At 44.9% G+C, this 18,834-nt stretch overlaps 1 protein-coding gene across 4 annotated transcripts in view; it reads left to right on the top strand.

Moving 5' to 3' along the window:
• Positions 1-15,076, top strand: part of LOC141092273 (protein SPT2 homolog) — an 87,784-nt gene extending 72,708 nt beyond the window's left edge. The window contains exons 1-4 of one of the 4 annotated variants that reach the window (XM_073578265.1): positions 10,752-10,795; positions 10,959-10,993; positions 13,990-14,104; positions 14,844-15,076. In XM_073578265.1, the coding sequence (XP_073434366.1) occupies positions 10,967-10,993; positions 13,990-14,104; positions 14,844-15,037 (336 nt within the window). In that variant the 5' untranslated portion in view covers positions 10,752-10,795; positions 10,959-10,966 and the 3' untranslated portion in view covers positions 15,038-15,076. Of the gene's footprint in view, positions 1-10,751; positions 10,796-10,958; positions 10,994-13,989; positions 14,105-14,843 lie in introns of those variants that run through there. The other 3 variants (XR_012232745.1, XR_012232744.1, XM_073578264.1) reach the window with 3 other exon arrangements.
• Positions 15,077-18,834: the final 3,758 nt, after the last annotated feature.

Below are 18,834 nucleotides of genomic sequence, written 5' to 3'. Positions count from 1 at the left end.
TGGTAGCTAGCAGGCTCCCATAACCTTGTCACAGTCCACAGACACGGATGGCTGTTGGCGGAACGGGATGACACTTGAACAGATGTTTGCAGAGATTGCCAGGGTTAGCAAGATACAGATAATCTGTGGCGACAGATAGCATGAGAGAATGCATAGAGACTGCTGACGCAGCGCAGACAGGTAAAGAACAGAACCGAATGTAGCAATGAGAGATACTCGTTGCTCCGGCGCTCTCTGTTGTGAATCCGCTTTCTGGCCTCCCTCTGGTTATTACTGAAGGTAGTGGAGCTGGTCTGATTGACAGAGGGGCTGCGAGTTCTCTTTCTAGGCTCCCTCTGGTGGTTACTGGAGGTAATGTAGCTGATCTGATTGACAGAGGCTTGCCACCTGATGATGAGGATGACGATTGGAGATCTGGGGTTTCAGATTGGGATTTAAGACAGCCGACTCCCTCTATCCCTGCTGGTGATTTTCTTCCTGTGCCTCCTGAGGTCTGATGTCTCCAGCTCTGTCCCTGCATGTTCAGCTAAGTGGTTCATTTGCTATTCTGTTTGCATTTGATCTGATTTTGCCTATCTCTGTTTCGTGCGGGTCAGCCAGCTCCGGCTGGGGCTGTGCTGAATCACCGCCCATATGTTACTGCTTGTGCCAGTTTGTTTTGTCCTCTGTTAGATTGGTCTCTTTTTGCTCTGCTTTCAGAATATTCCAGAGTGCTGATATAGTGGGGGGCGAAGTCGTGCGACTTCAGTGTTTTTATGCTTCAGACGTGTTGGACTTTTTGCAGGGTTTTTTGCGTGATTGCAGACAGTATCTTTCCTTTCCTGTCTAGTCAGTGTGGGCCCCATCATTTGCTCAGTCTATATTCCTGCCTGCGTTTGTGTTTTCATCTTGTCTCACCGACAATATATGTTTGGGAGCTATCTATTCCTTTGGGGTCTGCTTTGGGGCAGTTTAGATTTCCCCTTTCTTGCTTTAGGCTTAGTTAGCTCTCTGGCTGTGCCGAGGCATCGAGAATCATCGTAGGTACGCTCCACGGCTACTGCTAGTGGTGTGGATAAGATCAGGGGTCTGCAATCAGCTTAGTTACCAACCTCTCTGGTTTTCTGTGGCTTAGCCTGGGCCTGCTCTCCTCGTCGGTAACCCATTCATAACAGCTCTCTATGGAGAAGAGACCAGAAATAACCGCCAGTGCGCTGCCATTGAATAATTACCAAATTTGAAAAATGCACGCTATCCCTTTAAGAAGCCAGAGGAGCATGCGCTCGTGCTCTAATAGCTTTGCCTGAAGACCTGTTGACAGGACGTCAGGAGATGGGGAAGGGGGAGAGAGTAGGATGCCGAGGAGCAGCATGAGACAGACGGAGCTCGCTGCTGCACAGGGACAGCATGCAGGACAGGAGGTAAGTGGCCAGAATGGGGTGCAGCGGCAGACCGGGACGCAGAGCCAGCATGGGTCCGGGTGTAACAGTATTCCCCCTCTTTACGCCCCCTGTTTTTCAAGCCCGCGTGAAATCTTTTGCGGAGAGGGACCTGGATGTTCTCTCTAGGCTCCCAAGATCTCTCCTCAGGACCAAAGTCCTTCCAGTCACCAGGTAATAGATCTTACCCCTTACTTTCTTAATGGCCAGGATATGTTTTATCTCAAAAACATTCTCAGAGACAGGATCAGGAGTGGTACCTGGGTCCTTAAAGAAGGAGCTCAAAACTACTGGTTTGAGGAGAGAAACATGAAAGGGGTTAGGCACACATAAGGAAGTAGGCAACTTCAGTTTATAAGAGACTGGATTGATTTGTCCAAAGATTTCAAAGGGCCCAATGAACCGTGGACCTAATTTGTAGGATGGCAACTTCAGACGGATATACTTGAAGGAGAGCCATACCTTGTCTCCGGGGCGAAAGGTAGGCGCATCCAGACGTCTCTTGTCCGCATGTCTTTTCATATGTTGGGAGGCTTTCTCCAAGGCAGTTTTAGTGTTCCTCCAAACCTTTGAAAAATCTTCAGAGAAAGTATCGGCAGCCGGAGCGCCAGATGATCCGGAGATGGGAAGAGGTATTCCAGGTTGTAGTCCAAAGACAATCTGAAAGGGAGAATTTCCAGAAGATTCACTTACTTGGTTGTAGGAAAATTCTGCCCAGGACAGTAAGTACCCAGTCGTCATGATACGCGTTGACAAAGTGACGCAGGAATCCAGCCAGGATTTGATTAGTCCTCTCCACTTGTCCATTAGATTGAGTATGCTATGCTGAGGAAAAATCCAGTTCTATTTTTACCAGTTTACAAACTGCTCTCCAGAATTATGAGGTGAACTTGACTCCTCTGTCGGACACAATGTGGAGAGAAAAACCATGGAGACAGAAGATGTGCCAAATGAATAGATCCGCCAGTTCTGGAGCAGTCGGAAGACCGGGTAGCGGAATGAAGTGAGCCATCTAAGAGAAGCGGTCCACCACTACCCACACCACTGAACATCCTGACGAGTTTGGGAGATCTGTGATGAAGTCCATCGCGATGTGCTGCCAGGGAGCGGACGGAATTTGAACAGGCTGAAACCTACCTGCAGGTTGGCATTTGACAGTCTTGTTACGGGGATAGGAACGAAAGGCTGTGACGTACTCCTGGATATCCTTAGCCATAGTAGGCCACCAGTACTAACAAGTGATGAGCTGCAGAGTCTTCCTCTGACCGGCGTGACCAGCCAACTTGGAAGAGTGACCCCACCGAAGGACACGACTACGTTCAGGAGCAAACACGAGAGTTTTCTCAGGGGGAAGCCGGGTAAGATCAGCAGAAGCAACAGCGACTAACCTTGAGGGTTCTATGATGTGCTGAGGTATTTCCTCTTGATCAGGAGGCAAAAAGGCTCTGGAAAGTGCATCTGCCTTGACGTTTTTGTCAGAACAATATTAAATTGAGCAAAAAACAAAGCCCAGCGAGCCTGACGGGGATTCGGCCTCTGTGCTGTTTGGAGGTAAGCAAGGTTTTTGTGATCGGTGAATATGACTACCTGGTGAAGAGCTCCTTCAAGAAGATGCCTCCATTCCTGCAGGGCTAATTTGATAGTCAATAATTCCCGCTCTCCAATGGAATAGTTCCTTTCTGCGGAAGAAAAAACCTTGGAAAAGAAACCACATGAGTTCATAAGATTTCTGGGTAAGTACTGCTCCCGCACCTACGGAGGAAGCATCGACCTCAAGAAAAAATTGTTCGTTAGAGTTAGGACGATGGAGGACTGGTGCGGCAGCAAAGACTTTTTTGAGAGAAACAAAAGCCTCCTCTGCCTCAGGGGGCCAATCCTTGGGATTTGTACCTTTCCGGGTCAGATCTGAGATGGACGCCACTCGGGTGGAAAAGTTAGGAATGAATTGCCGGTAGTAGTTGGCGAAGCCCAGGAATCGCTGTATGGCCTTCAGCCCAGACGGACGAGGCCACCTGAGTACGGCTGACAACTTCCCTGGATCCTTTTTCAATCCTGTGGAGGAAACAATGTAACTGAGGAAAGGCAAAGAGGATTGTTCAAAGAGGCATTTCTCAAATTTGGCACACAGTCTGTTTTCTCTGAGTCTCTGTAAGACTAGGCGTACTTGTCTCCAGTGCGAGGCCAAGTTAGTTGAAAAGATCAAAAGGTCATCCTGGTAGACAAAACACAGGTATAGAGCAGATCCCTGAAAATGTCATTGACAAACTCCTGAAAAACAGCGGGTGCACTGCTTAGGCCGAACGGCATTACCAGGTACGCATAGTGGCCATCACAGATGTTGAAGGCTGGTTTCCATTCATCTCCTTCCTGGATTCGGATCAAATTGTAGGCACCTCTGAGATCCAACTTGGTGAAGATTTTGGCCCCTCGGAGATGATCGAACAGTTCTGAAATGAGAGGCAATGGGTACCTGTTTTTTACCGTGATCTGGTTAACACCCCGGTAATCAATACAGGGCCGCAAGGATCCGTCCTTTGTCTTCACGAAGAAGAATACTTTTCCTGCCGGTGACAATGATTTTTGGATAAATTCTCTGGCCAAATTCTCCTGGATGTAGTCCAACATAGCTTGAGTCTCTGCTTGGGAAATAGGGTAAACTCTCCCACGGGGAGGAGATGTTCCAGGAAGAAGATCTATTGGACAGTCATACGACCTGTGGGGAGGTAGTCTCTCAGCCTCCTTTCCCAAAGACATCCGAGAAGGACCAGTATAAAGATGGTAACCCTGGCAGGGTAGCAGGTTGGACTGAGGACGAAACTGGTTCAATCCGGGTTAAGCATTGTTCCGAGCAGGAATCTCCCCAACACAGAATCTCCCCTGTTCTCCAATTAAGGACTGGTTCGTGTTTCTGGAACCAAGGTAAACCTAATACCAAGGGGTGAGGCAAACTAGGGTACACATACAGTGGGGAAAAAAAGTATTTAGTCAGTCAGCAATAGTGCAAGTTCCACCACTTAAAAAGATGAGAGGCGTCTGTAATTTACATCATAGGTAGACCTCAACTATGGGAGACAAACTGAGAAAAAAAAATCCAGAAAATCACATTGTCTGTTTTTTTTTCATTTTATTTGCATATTATGGTGGAAAATAAGTATTTGGTCAGAAACAAGCAATCAAGATTTCTGGCTCTCACAGACCTGTAACTTATTCTTTAAGAGTCTCCTCTTTCCTCCACTCATTACCTGTAGTAATGGCACCTGTTTAAACTTGTTATCAGTATAAAAAGACACCTGTGCACACCCTCAAACAGTCTGACTCCAAACTCCACTATGCTGAAGACCAAAGAGCTGTCAAAGGACACCAGAAACAAAATTGTAGCCCTGCACCAGGCTGGGAAGACTGAATCTGCGATAGCCAACCAGCTTGGAGTGAAGAAATCAACTGTGGGAGCAATAATTAGAAAATGGAAGACATACAAGACCACTGATAATCTCCCTCGATCTGGTGCTCCACGCAAAATCCCACCCCGTGGGGTCAGAATGATCACAAGAACGGTGAGCAAAAATCCCAGAACCACGCGGGGGGACCTAGTGAATGAACTGCAGAGAACTGGGACCAATGTAACAAGGCCTACCATAAGTAACACACTACACCACCATGGACTCAGATCCTGCAGTGCCAGACGTGTCCCACTGCTTAAGCCTGTACATGTCTGGGCCCGTCTGAAGTTTGCTAGAGAGCATTTGGATGATCCAGAGGAGTTTTGGGAGAATGTCCTATGGTCTGATGAAACCAAACTGGAACTGTTTGGTAGAAACACAACTTGTCGTGTTTGGAGGAAAAAGAATACTGAGTTGCATCCATCAAACACCATACCTACTGTAAAGCATGGTGGTGGAAACATCATGCTTTGGGGCTGTTTCTCTGCAAAGGGGCCAGGACGACTGATCCGGGTACATGAAAGAATGAATGGGGCCATGTATCGTGAGATTTTGAGTGGAAACCTCCTTCCATCAGCAAGGGCATTGAAGATGAAACGTGGCTGGGTCTTTCAACATGACAATGATCCAAAGCACACCGCCAGGGCAACGAAGGAGTGGCTTCGTAAGAAGCATTTCAAGGTCCTGGAGTGGCCTAGCCAGTCTCCAGATCTCAACCCTATAGAAAACCTTTGGAGGGAGTTGAAAGTCTGTGTTGCCAAGCGAAAAGCCAAAAACATCACTGCTCTAGAGGAGATCTGCATGGAGGAATGGGCCAACATACCAACAACAGTGTGTGGCAACCTTGTGAAGACTTACAGAAAACGTTTGACCTCTGTCATTGCCAACAAAGGATATAGCACAAAGTATTGAGATGAAATTTTGTTTCTGACCAAATACTTATTTTCCACCATAATATGCAAATAAAATGAAAAAAAAAACAGACAATGTGATTTTCTGGATTTTTTTTTCTCAGTTTGTCTCCCATAGTTGAGGTCTACCTATGATGTAAATTACAGACGCCTCTCATCTTTTTAAGTGGTGGAACTTGCACTATTGCTGACTGACTAAATACTTTTTTTCCCCACTGTAAAAGCGGATTATTTCAGAGTGCAGTAGACCTACCCGGAGTTCCACTGGCTCGGTCTGGAACTGGACGGGTTCGGTTAGTGGCTTGCCATCGACAGCGGTCACCCGCAACGGATTAGGAAGAGACTGGACTGGTAAGCGGTAATGATCCACAAGCGCCTGCTGGATAAAATTTCCGGTGGCTCCGTAATCCAACAGACATAGTCCAGAAAATTTTATTTCTCCGCAGGACACGGAGACTGAGATCTGCAACGAAGGAGAGGAATATTCTCTACCTAGGGAGGCCACTCCTACCGAACCTAGGCACTGGAGTTTCCCAACTTCTTCGGACAGGAGCGGATCAGGTGTTCAGAACTACCACAATAGAGACAACTTCCCTCTTTGCGACGCACCTCCTAGCGACGGCTGGCCAAACTTACTCTGTTAACCTCCATAGCCTCGGGAGAGGGAGGTGAGATAGCCATTTTGGAAGAACTAGAGTCCAGGTGGTAGGACCTCTTGTCACGCTTGATCTTCATGGAACGCTCCTGAAAGTGCAGGTCAATCTGGGTTGTCAAGGATATCAGATCATCCAAGGTGGTAGGCCTGTCCTGTTCCGCCAGCTCATCCTTGATTCTTCCAGATAGGCCCTCCCAGAAGGTAGCCACCAAGGCCTCATTGTTCCAGGATAACTTGGATGAGAGAGTGCGGAACTTAACAGCATACTGAGCCACCTTGAGAGTTCTTTGGCTTAAGCGATGCAAGGCAGAATCGGTCAAGGTGACACGGCCAAGTTCATCGAAGGTTCTGCGAAAAGTCTCTAGGAAAGATTGAAGATCATTAACCAGCGGGTCTCCTCTCTACCATAACAGGTTTAGCCAGGCGAGAGCTTCTCATGCTAGATGTGACATAATGAAGCCCACTTTGGCTCGGTCAGAAGCAAACATATGCCCCAGATTATCATATGGCCTACGTACTTGTAGTTGATACAACTCATTGCATACCATTTTAACAGATACTTCTATGGATGAATTCAAAGTAATTGGTGGAAAATTTTGGGATTTTTTCCTAATAAAATCAGGAAACTTACTTTGTGAAGACTCCTACTGTTCAAGAAGTAAATCCTCTAGTAGCTGGAGCACTTCCATCCCTGCCTCTGTAGAAAAAGATGCACGTGAAGGAATTTTTGTTTTCATGGAATTTTTTAAGTAAAAACTTGAATTTTTAATTGGTAGCATTTTGGGGGTACCGAACATTTTGGATCAGTTCACATTTTTCATGTGCTCTATGCTGAGCATTTAAATTAGGATTTCTATCTAAATCTACAAAAAACCTGATTCAGATTAAACCCCATTGAATGATGAATGTATTCATTCTTTAATAAGGTGGCAGAGATACTCCAGACTCCATTTGACCTCTATTTGGCATTGTCCATCTTTTCAGAGGTGCACAATACTGTTGTCGATCTTGACTTACTGCACGCTTAAAAAGATGGAGACCGCCAAATCATTGGCAAAAGGGACCCCATCTGCCTAATTAGAGTGAATCTTCTGTTGGGGGTTAAGTCAAAATCACTTTTTTTAATTTGATGGAAGTCAGCATAGATAGCAGTATAAATAAAGATGTTTCAGGGCACTTCATTCGACGGATCTTTAACCCAATATTGAAAAGTGGGTTGTATAGCGAAAAAAATATATCACTAATATTGGATCAAATATTTTATTTGCTGTACACAGCAAATAGAAAAATTAAAAAACAAAGACTGTAGACAGTAAAAAATGATTAAAAAAACACTGCATTTCGGCCTTGTAGGCCTTCATCAGGTATATAATAAAATAGTCAAATAGTGCCCTTGGTTCGTACGTGTACAATGTGGATGATGAGAAAGGAGCAGTCCTCCACTAGGGACTCTGCTGCATTGCACTCTGCATCCATCACTAATTTTTTCGGTGGGACCCATAAAGATTTGGAGAAAGGAGTTTCATTAGACATATGTACAGGTGCGTTTTTTGTGAATATGTATTTCAACATACGTCATTGTCTAGATTTTATAGACTTATTATTACTGAGTTAGGTTAAGAAGAAGTGATATTATTAAATCTCTGCACAATATTCTTATCTTGGGGATGAAGATGTAATATATGTATTCTAATTGTTAATTGTCAAACAGCTTGTAAACTTTTCCCAGTGTTGTGCCTCTGTTACGGGCTAGCGGAACGCACCAAATAATAATAAGATGATAATGAAGTGCGTTCGCAACCCCGGGTCCACCGTGCAGAGATGTTAACTCCTGCTGCTCGGTAATGGCGGATGCTATATGGCGGTATAACAGAAGAACACACACGGGTTAACGTCACCCGGTGTGTACTGAGGCAGACTCTGTTACCTCACAGAACCGCAACACCGCAGAATATAAATGCAGCTGCGAACACCACTAAATAGACGCTGGCTACCGTGGTGTGCAGACCAAGTGCACAGTGGCGTACAGGCAAGCCACTACTTGGCACTGATGCTAGTCTCTGACTCAGCCTCCTACCTGCACTCCCAGTCTAGGCACTAACTGGCAAGGCTGACCAAAACATGTGTATCAAGGATAGGGGTTTCATAATGAGTCATTCACCTGAGACATACATACGTGCATACAACACTCACTCCACATGGTCTATACTAGCGCACAGCTGTGCGGCCGTGCGATCCTTTTATAACCGCAGCCTTCCGGGACCTTCCTGATGGCCCAATCCGAGCTGCTTGAGGTCCTGAGCATGTGACCTCTGACCTCCAATGAGAATTCGTCCCAAGGGCATGCTCAGTAGGCGGCAAGAAGGACTTGGTCCCCAGAGCTGAGCGCTGCTGGCTAGTGCGGGTTGCTATAGCTGAACCAGAGGTGGCAACAGCAACCAATCTGACAGCACTAGCCTGAGTAAGGCACTGGGATCGTTGTCTCTGCTGAGCAGCTCCCTCTGCGGTCGAGAAGAAGCAGCAAGGGTGCTTCCGACCTTGAGCGTCCTTCTGGAAGAGGACCGCTCCGGCACCAACGGAAGAGGCATCCACTTCCATGATGAAGGGTTTATCTACATCGGGGCGATGTATAATGGGAGAGCTAGCAAAATGGGAATTGATGGAGGAGAAGGACTTGGAGACCTGTTCCGACCACAACTTGGAATTTGCTCCCTTCTTAGTGGGGGCAACTATAGTAATTAACGAACCCCATAAAGTGCTACACCGCTTTGAGGGAGTGGGGTTTTTGCCAGTCCATTACCGCCTGCAGCTTGGCAGGATCCATAGCAAATCCCTGGGCAGAAATGATATAGCCCAGGAAAGGCAAGGACTCCTGCTCAAACAGGCACTTCTCCAACTTGGCATAGAGGGCATTTGCTAGTGAGAGGTCGGAGACTTTGCAGACTTCTCTTTGATGGGAGTCCATATCTGGAGAGTAGATGAGAATATCATCCAGATAGACAACCACCGAGGTGGAGAGCATATCCCGAAAGATATCATTTACAAAGTGTTGGAATACGGCAGGATCATTACAGAGCCCAAAGGGCATGACCAAGTACTCATAATGGCCATCCCTGATGTTAAATTCCGTGTTCCATTCATCCCCCTCACGGATGCGAATCAGGCTATAAGCTCCCCCAGATCTCGTTTAGTAAAAACTCTCGCTCCCCGTAGCCTATCAAACAGTTCCAATATCAGGGGCAAGGGGTATTTATTCTTAACAGTGATGGCGTTAAGACCCCTGTAATCAATGCAGGGACGTAGTTCTCCATTCTTCTTTTGGACGAAGAAGAATCCCGCCCCCCGCTGGTGACACCGACTTCCTAATGAATCGTCTTGCCAGATTCTCACTGATGTATTGAGACATGGCCTCTGTCTCCATGAGAAGGGATAGACTCGACCCTGGGGAGGCTCAGCACCAGGCAAGAGGTCAATAGGACAGTCATAGGGGCGGTGAGGCGGAAGGGTCTCCGCCGCCTTCTTGGAGAACACGTCTACATACTGTCAATAGTGTTTGGGAAGAGGGGAAAGATCTGCGGGAACCTCAGTAGAGGCAACCTGAATGCATTCCCTCTGACATCTATCCTCACAGGATTTACTCCATCTCAGTATTCTCCCTGAGGACCACTCTATATGAGGGGAGTGGTAGCGTAGCCAGGGGGACACCTAAGAGGACCTGATCGATACCCTCTGGCATGATGAGGAGGGATATCGTCTCTTGATGGGATGGAGACACCGACAGTACCAACGGGGTGGTCTGGTGGGTGATCTGTGAGGGTAGTGTTGAGCCGTTCACCACTCTGATGGTGACTGGCTTAGGTAACATGACCTGAGGAATTGCATGCTGTTGGGCGAAGGCGGACAACATAAAATTGCCCTCCACCCCGGAGTCCACGCAAGCCTCCACCGCTAGAGTCATCATGGACCTAACTCAAGCGTCCCCTTAAAGGACAGCTTGGAGGAAAACACAGCTGTGTCTAGCAGGCCTCCTCCAATAACCACTAGACATGAGCGCTTTCCCGGCCGCTATGGGCACCTGTTGGCAAGGTGACCAGACTGCTGGCAAAGATGACAGACCATTGTTTTGTTTATTAATATGTATTTATGATACTAGGTGGGTTTTCTAGACATGTTACCTGCATTGAGGTTGATTTTGTCTTTTTGTGGTCTCTTACTGCTTTTGCACCAAACTGATTTCGCCTGCAACCGAGGCGAGGGAGTTTATTGCGGAGGAGGAACTAACCTTTTTTTCATTCACTTAGTGTCAGCCTCCAGGCGGCAGTAGCATATACCCCACAGTCCAATGAGTGTCTTGGAGAAAAGGATTTTACGGTGAGTATCACAAAAATCCATGTTTTTTTTTATTTCTCCACATACGAATAAATCGGACGATGCTCTGGTCCACAACTGAAGAAAGAAAGAAAAATATTCAGTTAATTATGATTATGACAGTGTCAACCATTTTACCAGTTCTTCTTTGTTGTTTTTACTGCAGCTGCAACAATGAAAGAAACAAAAAAACCAATGGAGGTACAGTTGCATATTTTTTCCTGCACCATGCACACTTTTTTGATAAAATGAACAATGACATTCAAAGCAACAACTCGTCCCGTATAATCAAGCCTTCGTGTGGCCATGTCGATGGCTAGATACCAAGGCCCTTGGAAAAATGGGACCAAAAAAATAAATGGGCCCTGCTAGGAAGGGGTTAAAGAAACGTTATCCCTAAATTCTCATCTCTCGCTGTACGTTTAGTTTCCCTTTTACACTCGGATGCACTTGGTTTCCGTCATTAAGAGGAAACGCAGCTGCAGATTGGAGTTTTATCAGCTGGTTTTCTGTTTGTGGGGTGTCAGTCCCACAGCCCTTATTGGTGGGGGCCGATTTCAAGGATTTACCTTATGCTGATCATGTGCAAGATGGGGGTGTCCATACGGACCATTGCATCTCCAGGGGGCGCTCTGATTATATCACAATTTTAGTTGTAGGAAGTCGATGAGCGGTGGAAGGACTGAGGTTTTCGTGGCCGGTGTTGGGGATTTCACCGTGTGTTATGTGACATCTGAGAAGTGTGTGGTGGGTTAGAAGTGCTGCGTTACTTTCGGGGTGCAATCATTTCACTATAAAACTCTAAGAAATTCCTGATCAGCAAGTGATGATCTTGAGATTTGCTGAACTCGCAGATTTTTTTTTTCTTCCCACCATCTGTTCGGGTATGTTTAGATGACTGTGCTTTTAGTTAACAAGCAATAACCCAACCAATTGTGGCCTAAAGTGCTAGTGCACATTGCCACGTGTTAAGCCGTGATTGCAGAGTGTGCACTGTGCCCGCGCTGATGATAGAACAGGGACAGATGTGTCCCCCATGGAGCAGAATCCACCGCTGTAGCAACCAAACCACCAGTCATGCCGGGGTAGAAATACTCACCTGGTAAACTCCTGAATGAATTTGAGAACATCAACATTTTTTTAAATCTACAGCTTGTCAATTCTTTCAGCGTTTTTGCAGCATTTTTTCACACGTATTTAGTGAATTAAATAATTGTCTGCATGCACTGGTGTCACTTTGGCAGCGCTGCAGCCAATCACTGAGCTCAGTAGCTTGTGCTGTCTACTCAGGCAGAGCAGCTGTTCATTGGCTGCAGCGCTGATGGCAGTAGTATCATTCAGGGAGCAGCCGCAGGGACTCTGTGCAGGACCAGGGGAGGGTGAGTAAAGACATAGAATCCTAGAATATTAGAGATGGAAGGAACCCCCAGGGTCATCATGTCCCACCCTCCTGCTCAATGCAGGATTCTATAAACCATCTCAGACCGATGTCTGTCCAGCCTCTGTGTGAAATCTTCCATTGAAGGAGAACTCACCGTCTTGTGGCAGTCTGTTCCACTTATTGGTCACCCTCACTGTGAATAAGTTTTTTTTTTCTAATATCTAATCTGTATCTTCTCCCTCTTCTCCCTTTCAGTTTCATTCCATTGCTTCTTGTGTTTCCATGTGCAAATGAGAATAAGAAAGATCCCTCTACACTGACATCCCTTCAGATATTTGTAGATGCCTATTAAGTCTCCTCTTAGCCTTCATTTTTTCAAGCTAAACATTCTCAGGCCCTTTAACCGTTCCTCGTAGGACATACTTTGCCATCCGCTCACCATCCTGGTAGCTCTTCTCTGAACTTGCTCCAGTTTTTCAATGTCTATATTTAAAATTTGGTGCCCAGAACTTGACACAGTATTCCAGATGAGGTCTGACCAAGGAGGAGTAGAGGGGGATAATGACTTCATGTGATCTAGACTCTATGCTTTTCTTAATACATCCCAGAATTGTATTTGCCTTTTTTTGCTGCTGCACCACACTGTTGACTCATGTGCAGTCTATGATCTATTAGTATATCCAAGTCTTTTTCACACATGCTGTTGCTTAGTTCTATTCCTCCCATTCTGTAAATGTAATTTTAGTTTTTCTTGCCCAGATGTAGAATCTTGCATTTCTCCCTGAAAAATACCATTCTTTTAGTCGCTGCCCATTGTTCAAGCTTATCTAGATCTTTCTGAATCCTTTCTGTCTTTTCTAGTGTAACCTATCCCCTAAATTTGATCAGTTTACCTTAACTTCCCTTATCTAGATAATTTATAAAAATATTGAACACTGAACATTTTCCTATAGGACGTGCAACTATTTATTACCACTCTTTGAGTACGATCACTGAGCCAGTTATGAATCCACCTAACCGGAAGCTTGTCAATCCCATATTGGTCATTTTTTTTCAATAAGGATTGTATGAGATACTATGCTTTGGTGAAGTCGAATTAAATATACTATACCGCATTTAAAAAAATAAACTGCAGCCAGGGCCAAGTTTTCTGAAACTAAAAAACTTCTAAGATTCTGGATTTTAGCATAAATAAGGATATTTAGTCCTTTTGTTACCTTGACAATTATTCCAAGGATTTGTGCAAACCTTTTTCAAGTATTTTTGCAGGGTGCATATATATATATATATATATATATTTATAATTTTTTTTTTTTTTTTTTGCAACCTTTTGATTGAACAGTGCCTAGTTTGGTGCAGACTCTTATCAGGGGTGACTTGTGCTTTTCTCATTTTATCCTACCAGGTGATGTTCCAAACCTTTTATGTGAGGGGGAGAAACGCTCAAAAGACTGAACATGTATATGAACAGTAAAGCGGTTTTACAATAGAAATGATTAGGAAGAGTCCATCAAGCGTTTTTGAAGACTTTTGGGATCACAAAAAAAGAGTAAAAAAACAAATTGCACCCTTAGTATTATTTAGATCTTTGGCTATTAAGGGGTAATATCCACAGCACATTCATTATTACTACAGAACCTGCTTGCTTGATGTCAGTTCATTGCAAGAATCTGCGTCTGCTCCGGAGTTCCTGGAAGTTTGGCAGAATGCGTGCCCATGTGAACGTGGCCCATGTCATGGGCTAGCTGGCTTTGGTGGATTTCATTGTGCTGGTGGGCTGCTTGTGTTAATGCATTTTTTTTCCTCTCCCTTACAGAAAAGATACAGCTTGGCAGTGGGACCTCCCAAAAAAGATCCCAAAGTCAAAGGGGTGCAGTCAGCTGCTGTCCAGGCTTTTCTCCGGCGCAAGGAAGAGGAAATGCGAAAACAAGGTATCATCTTTCAGCTTTATTAGTAAATAAATAAGTAAAACGTCCATTTTCATTGGATTTCTGCCATTTCTCTGCTTCACTGAGCCCTTTGTGCCAGGCATTGTGCTCTCACATATTAGTCTCATTGCACGAGACGTTTACTGATGATATATTGTGTCCGACCTCCTGTAAGACAGACATAACTTGTATAAATTCCCCTCTTTCCAAAAAATCGCCCATTAATAAGTCATTGAGTTGCCTTTTTTTGTTACGGTCTTTAGTGTTTTTATTTTTCTTCTCTCTGGAAAGACAAGCATCTGTGGATATTGAGATGTTAATCTGTATACAGCTGAGATTCCTTGTGGATTTCTTCCCGCACATGACACTTAGGCTGTGGTCACACACATCGTTTTTTTAGCGGTTTTTACTGTGGTTTTCGCTATAAAACTGCTAAAAATAAGCTTCCCAGTCATTTCTATGCATTTTGCACTTTTTGTGCACATTGATGCGTTTTTTTACCGCAAACAAAAACCGCATCGCGGTAAAAAACGCAGCATGCTCATTAATTTTGCGGATTTTTCCGCGGTTTTGGCTTCTTCCATGCGGTTTGAAACCGCTGCGGAAAAAAAAACGCATCAAAACCGAGCAAAAAACGCGCATAAACCGCCGCGGAAAAATAGGTGCGGTTTTTGAGCAGAAATCTTCTGCAACGTGTGCACTTAGCCTAAGTCATTCAGGCTAAGTGCCTATTCACTTGTAGAAATGACCGAAAAGAAAAAAAAAGAGGAACTGTTGGCGAAACGCAAGGAAATGAAACATGACAAAAAAGCAAGAGCAATGGCTTCCAGGACAAAGGACAACTTCAAGGGCTACAATGGGATTCCAATAGAAGATAAACCGAAGAAACGTCTGACCTGGACCAAAACCACAATGACGAGAACGCTGAGTACTTGACAGAAGAAGAAATGTACGAATACTCCCAGAGTGAGTCCGAGCAGGAGCCGAACGGCATTACCAGGTACGCATAGTGGCCATCACAGATGTTGAAGGCTGGTTTCCATTCATCTCCTTCCTGGATTCGGATCAAATTGTAGGCACCTCTGAGATCCAACTTGGTGAAGATTTTGGCCCCTCGGAGATGATCGAACAGTTCTGAAATGAGAGGCAATGGGTACCTGTTTTTTACCGTGATCTGGTTAACACCCCGGTAATCAATACAGGGCCGCAAGGATCCGTCCTTTGTCTTCACGAAGAAGAATACTTTTCCTGCCGGTGACAATGATTTTTGGATAAATTCTCTGGCCAAATTCTCCTGGATGTAGTCCAACATAGCTTGAGTCTCTGCTTGGGAAATAGGATAAACTCTCCCACGGGGAGGAGATGTTCCAGGAAGAAGATCTATTGGACAGTCATACGACCTGTGGGGAGGTAGTCTCTCAGCCTCCTTTCCCAAAGACATCCGAGAAGGACCAGTATAAAGATGGTAACCCTGGCAGGGTAGCAGGTTGGACTGAGGACGAAACTGGTTCAATCCGGGTTAAGCATTGTTCCGAGCAGGAATCTCCCCAACACAGAATCTCCCCTGTTCTCCAATTAAGGACTGGTTCGTGTTTCTGGAACCAAGGTAAACCTAATACCAAGGGGTGAGGCAAACTAGGGTACACATACAGTGGGGAAAAAAAGTATTTAGTCAGTCAGCAATAGTGCAAGTTCCACCACTTAAAAAGATGAGAGGCGTCTGTAATTTACATCATAGGTAGACCTCAACTATGGGAGACAAACTGAGAAAAAAAAATCCAGAAAATCACATTGTCTGTTTTTTTTTTCATTTTATTTGCATATTATGGTGGAAAATAAGTATTAAATACTAACTAAATACTTTTTTTCCCCACTGTAAAAGCGGATTATTTCAGAGTGCAGTAGACCTACCCGGAGTTCCACTGGCTCGGTCTGGAACTGGACGGGTTCGGTTAGTGGCTTGCCATCGACAGCGGTCACCCGCAACGGATTAGGAAGAGACTGGATTGGTAAGCGGTAATGATCCACAAGCGCCTGCTGGATAAAATTTCCGGTGGCTCCGTAATCCAACAGACATAGTCCAGAAAATTTTATTTCTCCGCAGGACACGGAGACTGAGATCTGCAACGAAGGAGAGGAATATTCTCTACCTAGGGAGGCCACTCCTACCGAACCTAGGCACTGGAGTTTCCCAACTTCTTCGGACAGGAGCGGATCAGGTGTTCAGAACTACCACAATAGAGACAACTTCCCTCTTTGCGACGCACCTCCTAGCGACGGCTGGCCAAACTTACTCTGTTAACCTCCATAGCCTCGGGAGAGGGAGGTGAGATAGCCATTTTGGAAGAACTAGAGTCCAGGTGGTAGGACCTCTTGTCTCGCTTGATCTTCATGGAACGCTCCTGAAAGTGCAGGTCAATCTGGGTTGTCAAGGATATCAGATCATCCAAGGTGGTAGGCCTGTCCTGTTCCGCCAGCTCATCCTTGATTCTTCCAGATAGGCCCTCCCAGAAGGTAGCCACCAAGGCCTCATTGTTCCAGGATAACTTGGATGAGAGAGTGCGGAACTTAACAGCATACTGAGCCACCTTGAGAGTTCTTTGGCTTAAGCGATGCAAGGCAGAATCGGTCAAGGTGACACGGCCAAGTTCATCGAAGGTTCTGCGAATAGTCTCTAGGAAAGATTGAAGATCATTAACCAGCGGGTCTCCTCTCTACCATAACAGGTTTAGCCAGGCGAGAGCTTCTCATGCTAGATGTGACATAATGAAGCCCACTTTGGCTCGGTCAGAAGCAAACATATGCCCCAGATTATCATATGGCCTACGTACTTGTAGTTGATACAACTCATTGCATACCATTTTAACAGATACTTCTATGGATGAATTCAAAGTAATTGGTGGAAAATTTTGGGATTTTTTTCTAATAAAATCAGGAAACTTACTTTGTGAAGACTCCTACTGTTTAAGAAGTAAATCCTCTAGTAGCTGGAGCACTTCCATCCCTGCCTCTGTAGAAAAAGATGCACGTGAAGGAATTTTTGTTTTCATGGAATTTTTTAAGTAAAAACTTGAATTTTTAATTGGTAGCATTTTGGGGGTACCGAACATTTTGGATCAGTTCACATTTTTCATGTGCTCTATGCTGAGCATTTACATTAGGATTTCTATCTAAATCTACAAAAAACCTGACTCAGATTAAACCCCATTGAATGATGAATGTATTCATTCTTTAATAAGGTGGCAGAGATACTCCAGACTCCATTTGACCTCTATTTGGCATTGTCCATCTTTTCAGAGGTGCACAATACTGTTGTCGATCTTGACTTACTGCACGCTTAAAAAGATGGAGACCGCCAAATCATTGGCAAAAGGGACCCCATCTGCCTAATTAGAGTGAATCTTCTGTTGGGGGTTTAGTCAAAATCACTTTTTTTAATTTGATGGAAGTCAGCATAGATAGCAGTATAAATAAAGATGTTTCAGGGCACTTCATTCGACGGATCTTTAACCCAATATTGAAAAGTGGGTTGTATAGCGAAAAAAAATATATCACTAATATTGGATCAAATATTTTATTTGCTGTACACAGCAAATAGAAAAATTAAAAAACAAAGACTGTAGACAGTAAAAAATGATTAAAAAAACACTGCATTTCGGCCTTGTAGGCCTTCATCAGGTATATAATAAAATAGTCAAATAGTGCCCTTGGTTCGTACGTGTACAATGTGGATGATGAGAAAGGAGCAGTCCTCCACTAGGGACTCTGCTGCATTGCACTCTGCATCCATCACTAATTTTTTCGGTGGGACCCATAAAGATTTGGAGAAAGGAGTTTCATTAGACATATGTACAGGTGCGTTTTTTGTGAATATGTATTTCAACATACGTCATTGTCTAGATTTTATAGACTTATTATTACTGAGTTAGGTTAAGAAGAAGTGATATTATTAAATCTCTGCACAATATTCTTATTTTGGGGATGAAGATGTAATATATGTATTCTAATTGTTAATTGTCAAACAGCTTGTAAACTTTTCCCAGTGTTGTGCCTCTGTTACGGGCTAGCGGAACGCACCAAATAATAATAAGATGATAATGAAGTGCGTTCGCAACCCCGGGTCCACCGTGCAGAGATGTTAACTCCTGCTGCTCGGTAATGGCGGATGCTATATGGCGGTATAACAGAAGAACACACACGGGTTAACGTCACCCGGTGTGTACTGAGGCAGACTCTGTTACCTCACAGAACCGCAATACCGCAGAATATAAATGCAGCTGCGAACACCACTAAATAGACGCTGGCTACCGTGGTGTGCAGACCAAGTGCACAGTGGCGTACAGGCAAGCCACTACTTGGCACTGATGCTAGTCTCTGACTCAGCCTCCTACCTGCACTCCCAGTCTAGGCACTAACTAGCAAGGCTGACCAAAACATGTGTATCAAGGATAGGGGTTTCATAATGAGTCATTCACCTGAGACATACATACGTGCATACAACACTCACTCCACATGGTCTATACTAGCGCACAGCTGTGCGGCCGTGCGATCCTTTTATAACCGCAGCCTTCCGGGACCTTCCTGATGGCCCAATCCGAGCTGCTTGAGGTCCTGAGCATGTGACCTCTGACCTCCAATGAGAATTTGTCCCAAGGGCATGCTCAGTAGGTGGCAAGAAGGACTTAGTCCCCAGAGCTGAGCGCTGCTGGCTAGTGCGGGTTGCTATAGCTGAA

The sequence above is a fragment of the Dendrobates tinctorius genome, unplaced genomic scaffold (assembly GCF_039654945.1).
Source record: "Dendrobates tinctorius isolate UK_male_01 unplaced genomic scaffold, ASM3965494v1 ptg000059l, whole genome shotgun sequence".
Classification (NCBI taxonomy): Eukaryota; Metazoa; Chordata; class Amphibia; order Anura; family Dendrobatidae; genus Dendrobates; species Dendrobates tinctorius.
The sequence above is the reverse complement of the archived record's forward strand: the minus strand, read 5'-3'. Positions and strand labels throughout refer to the sequence as shown.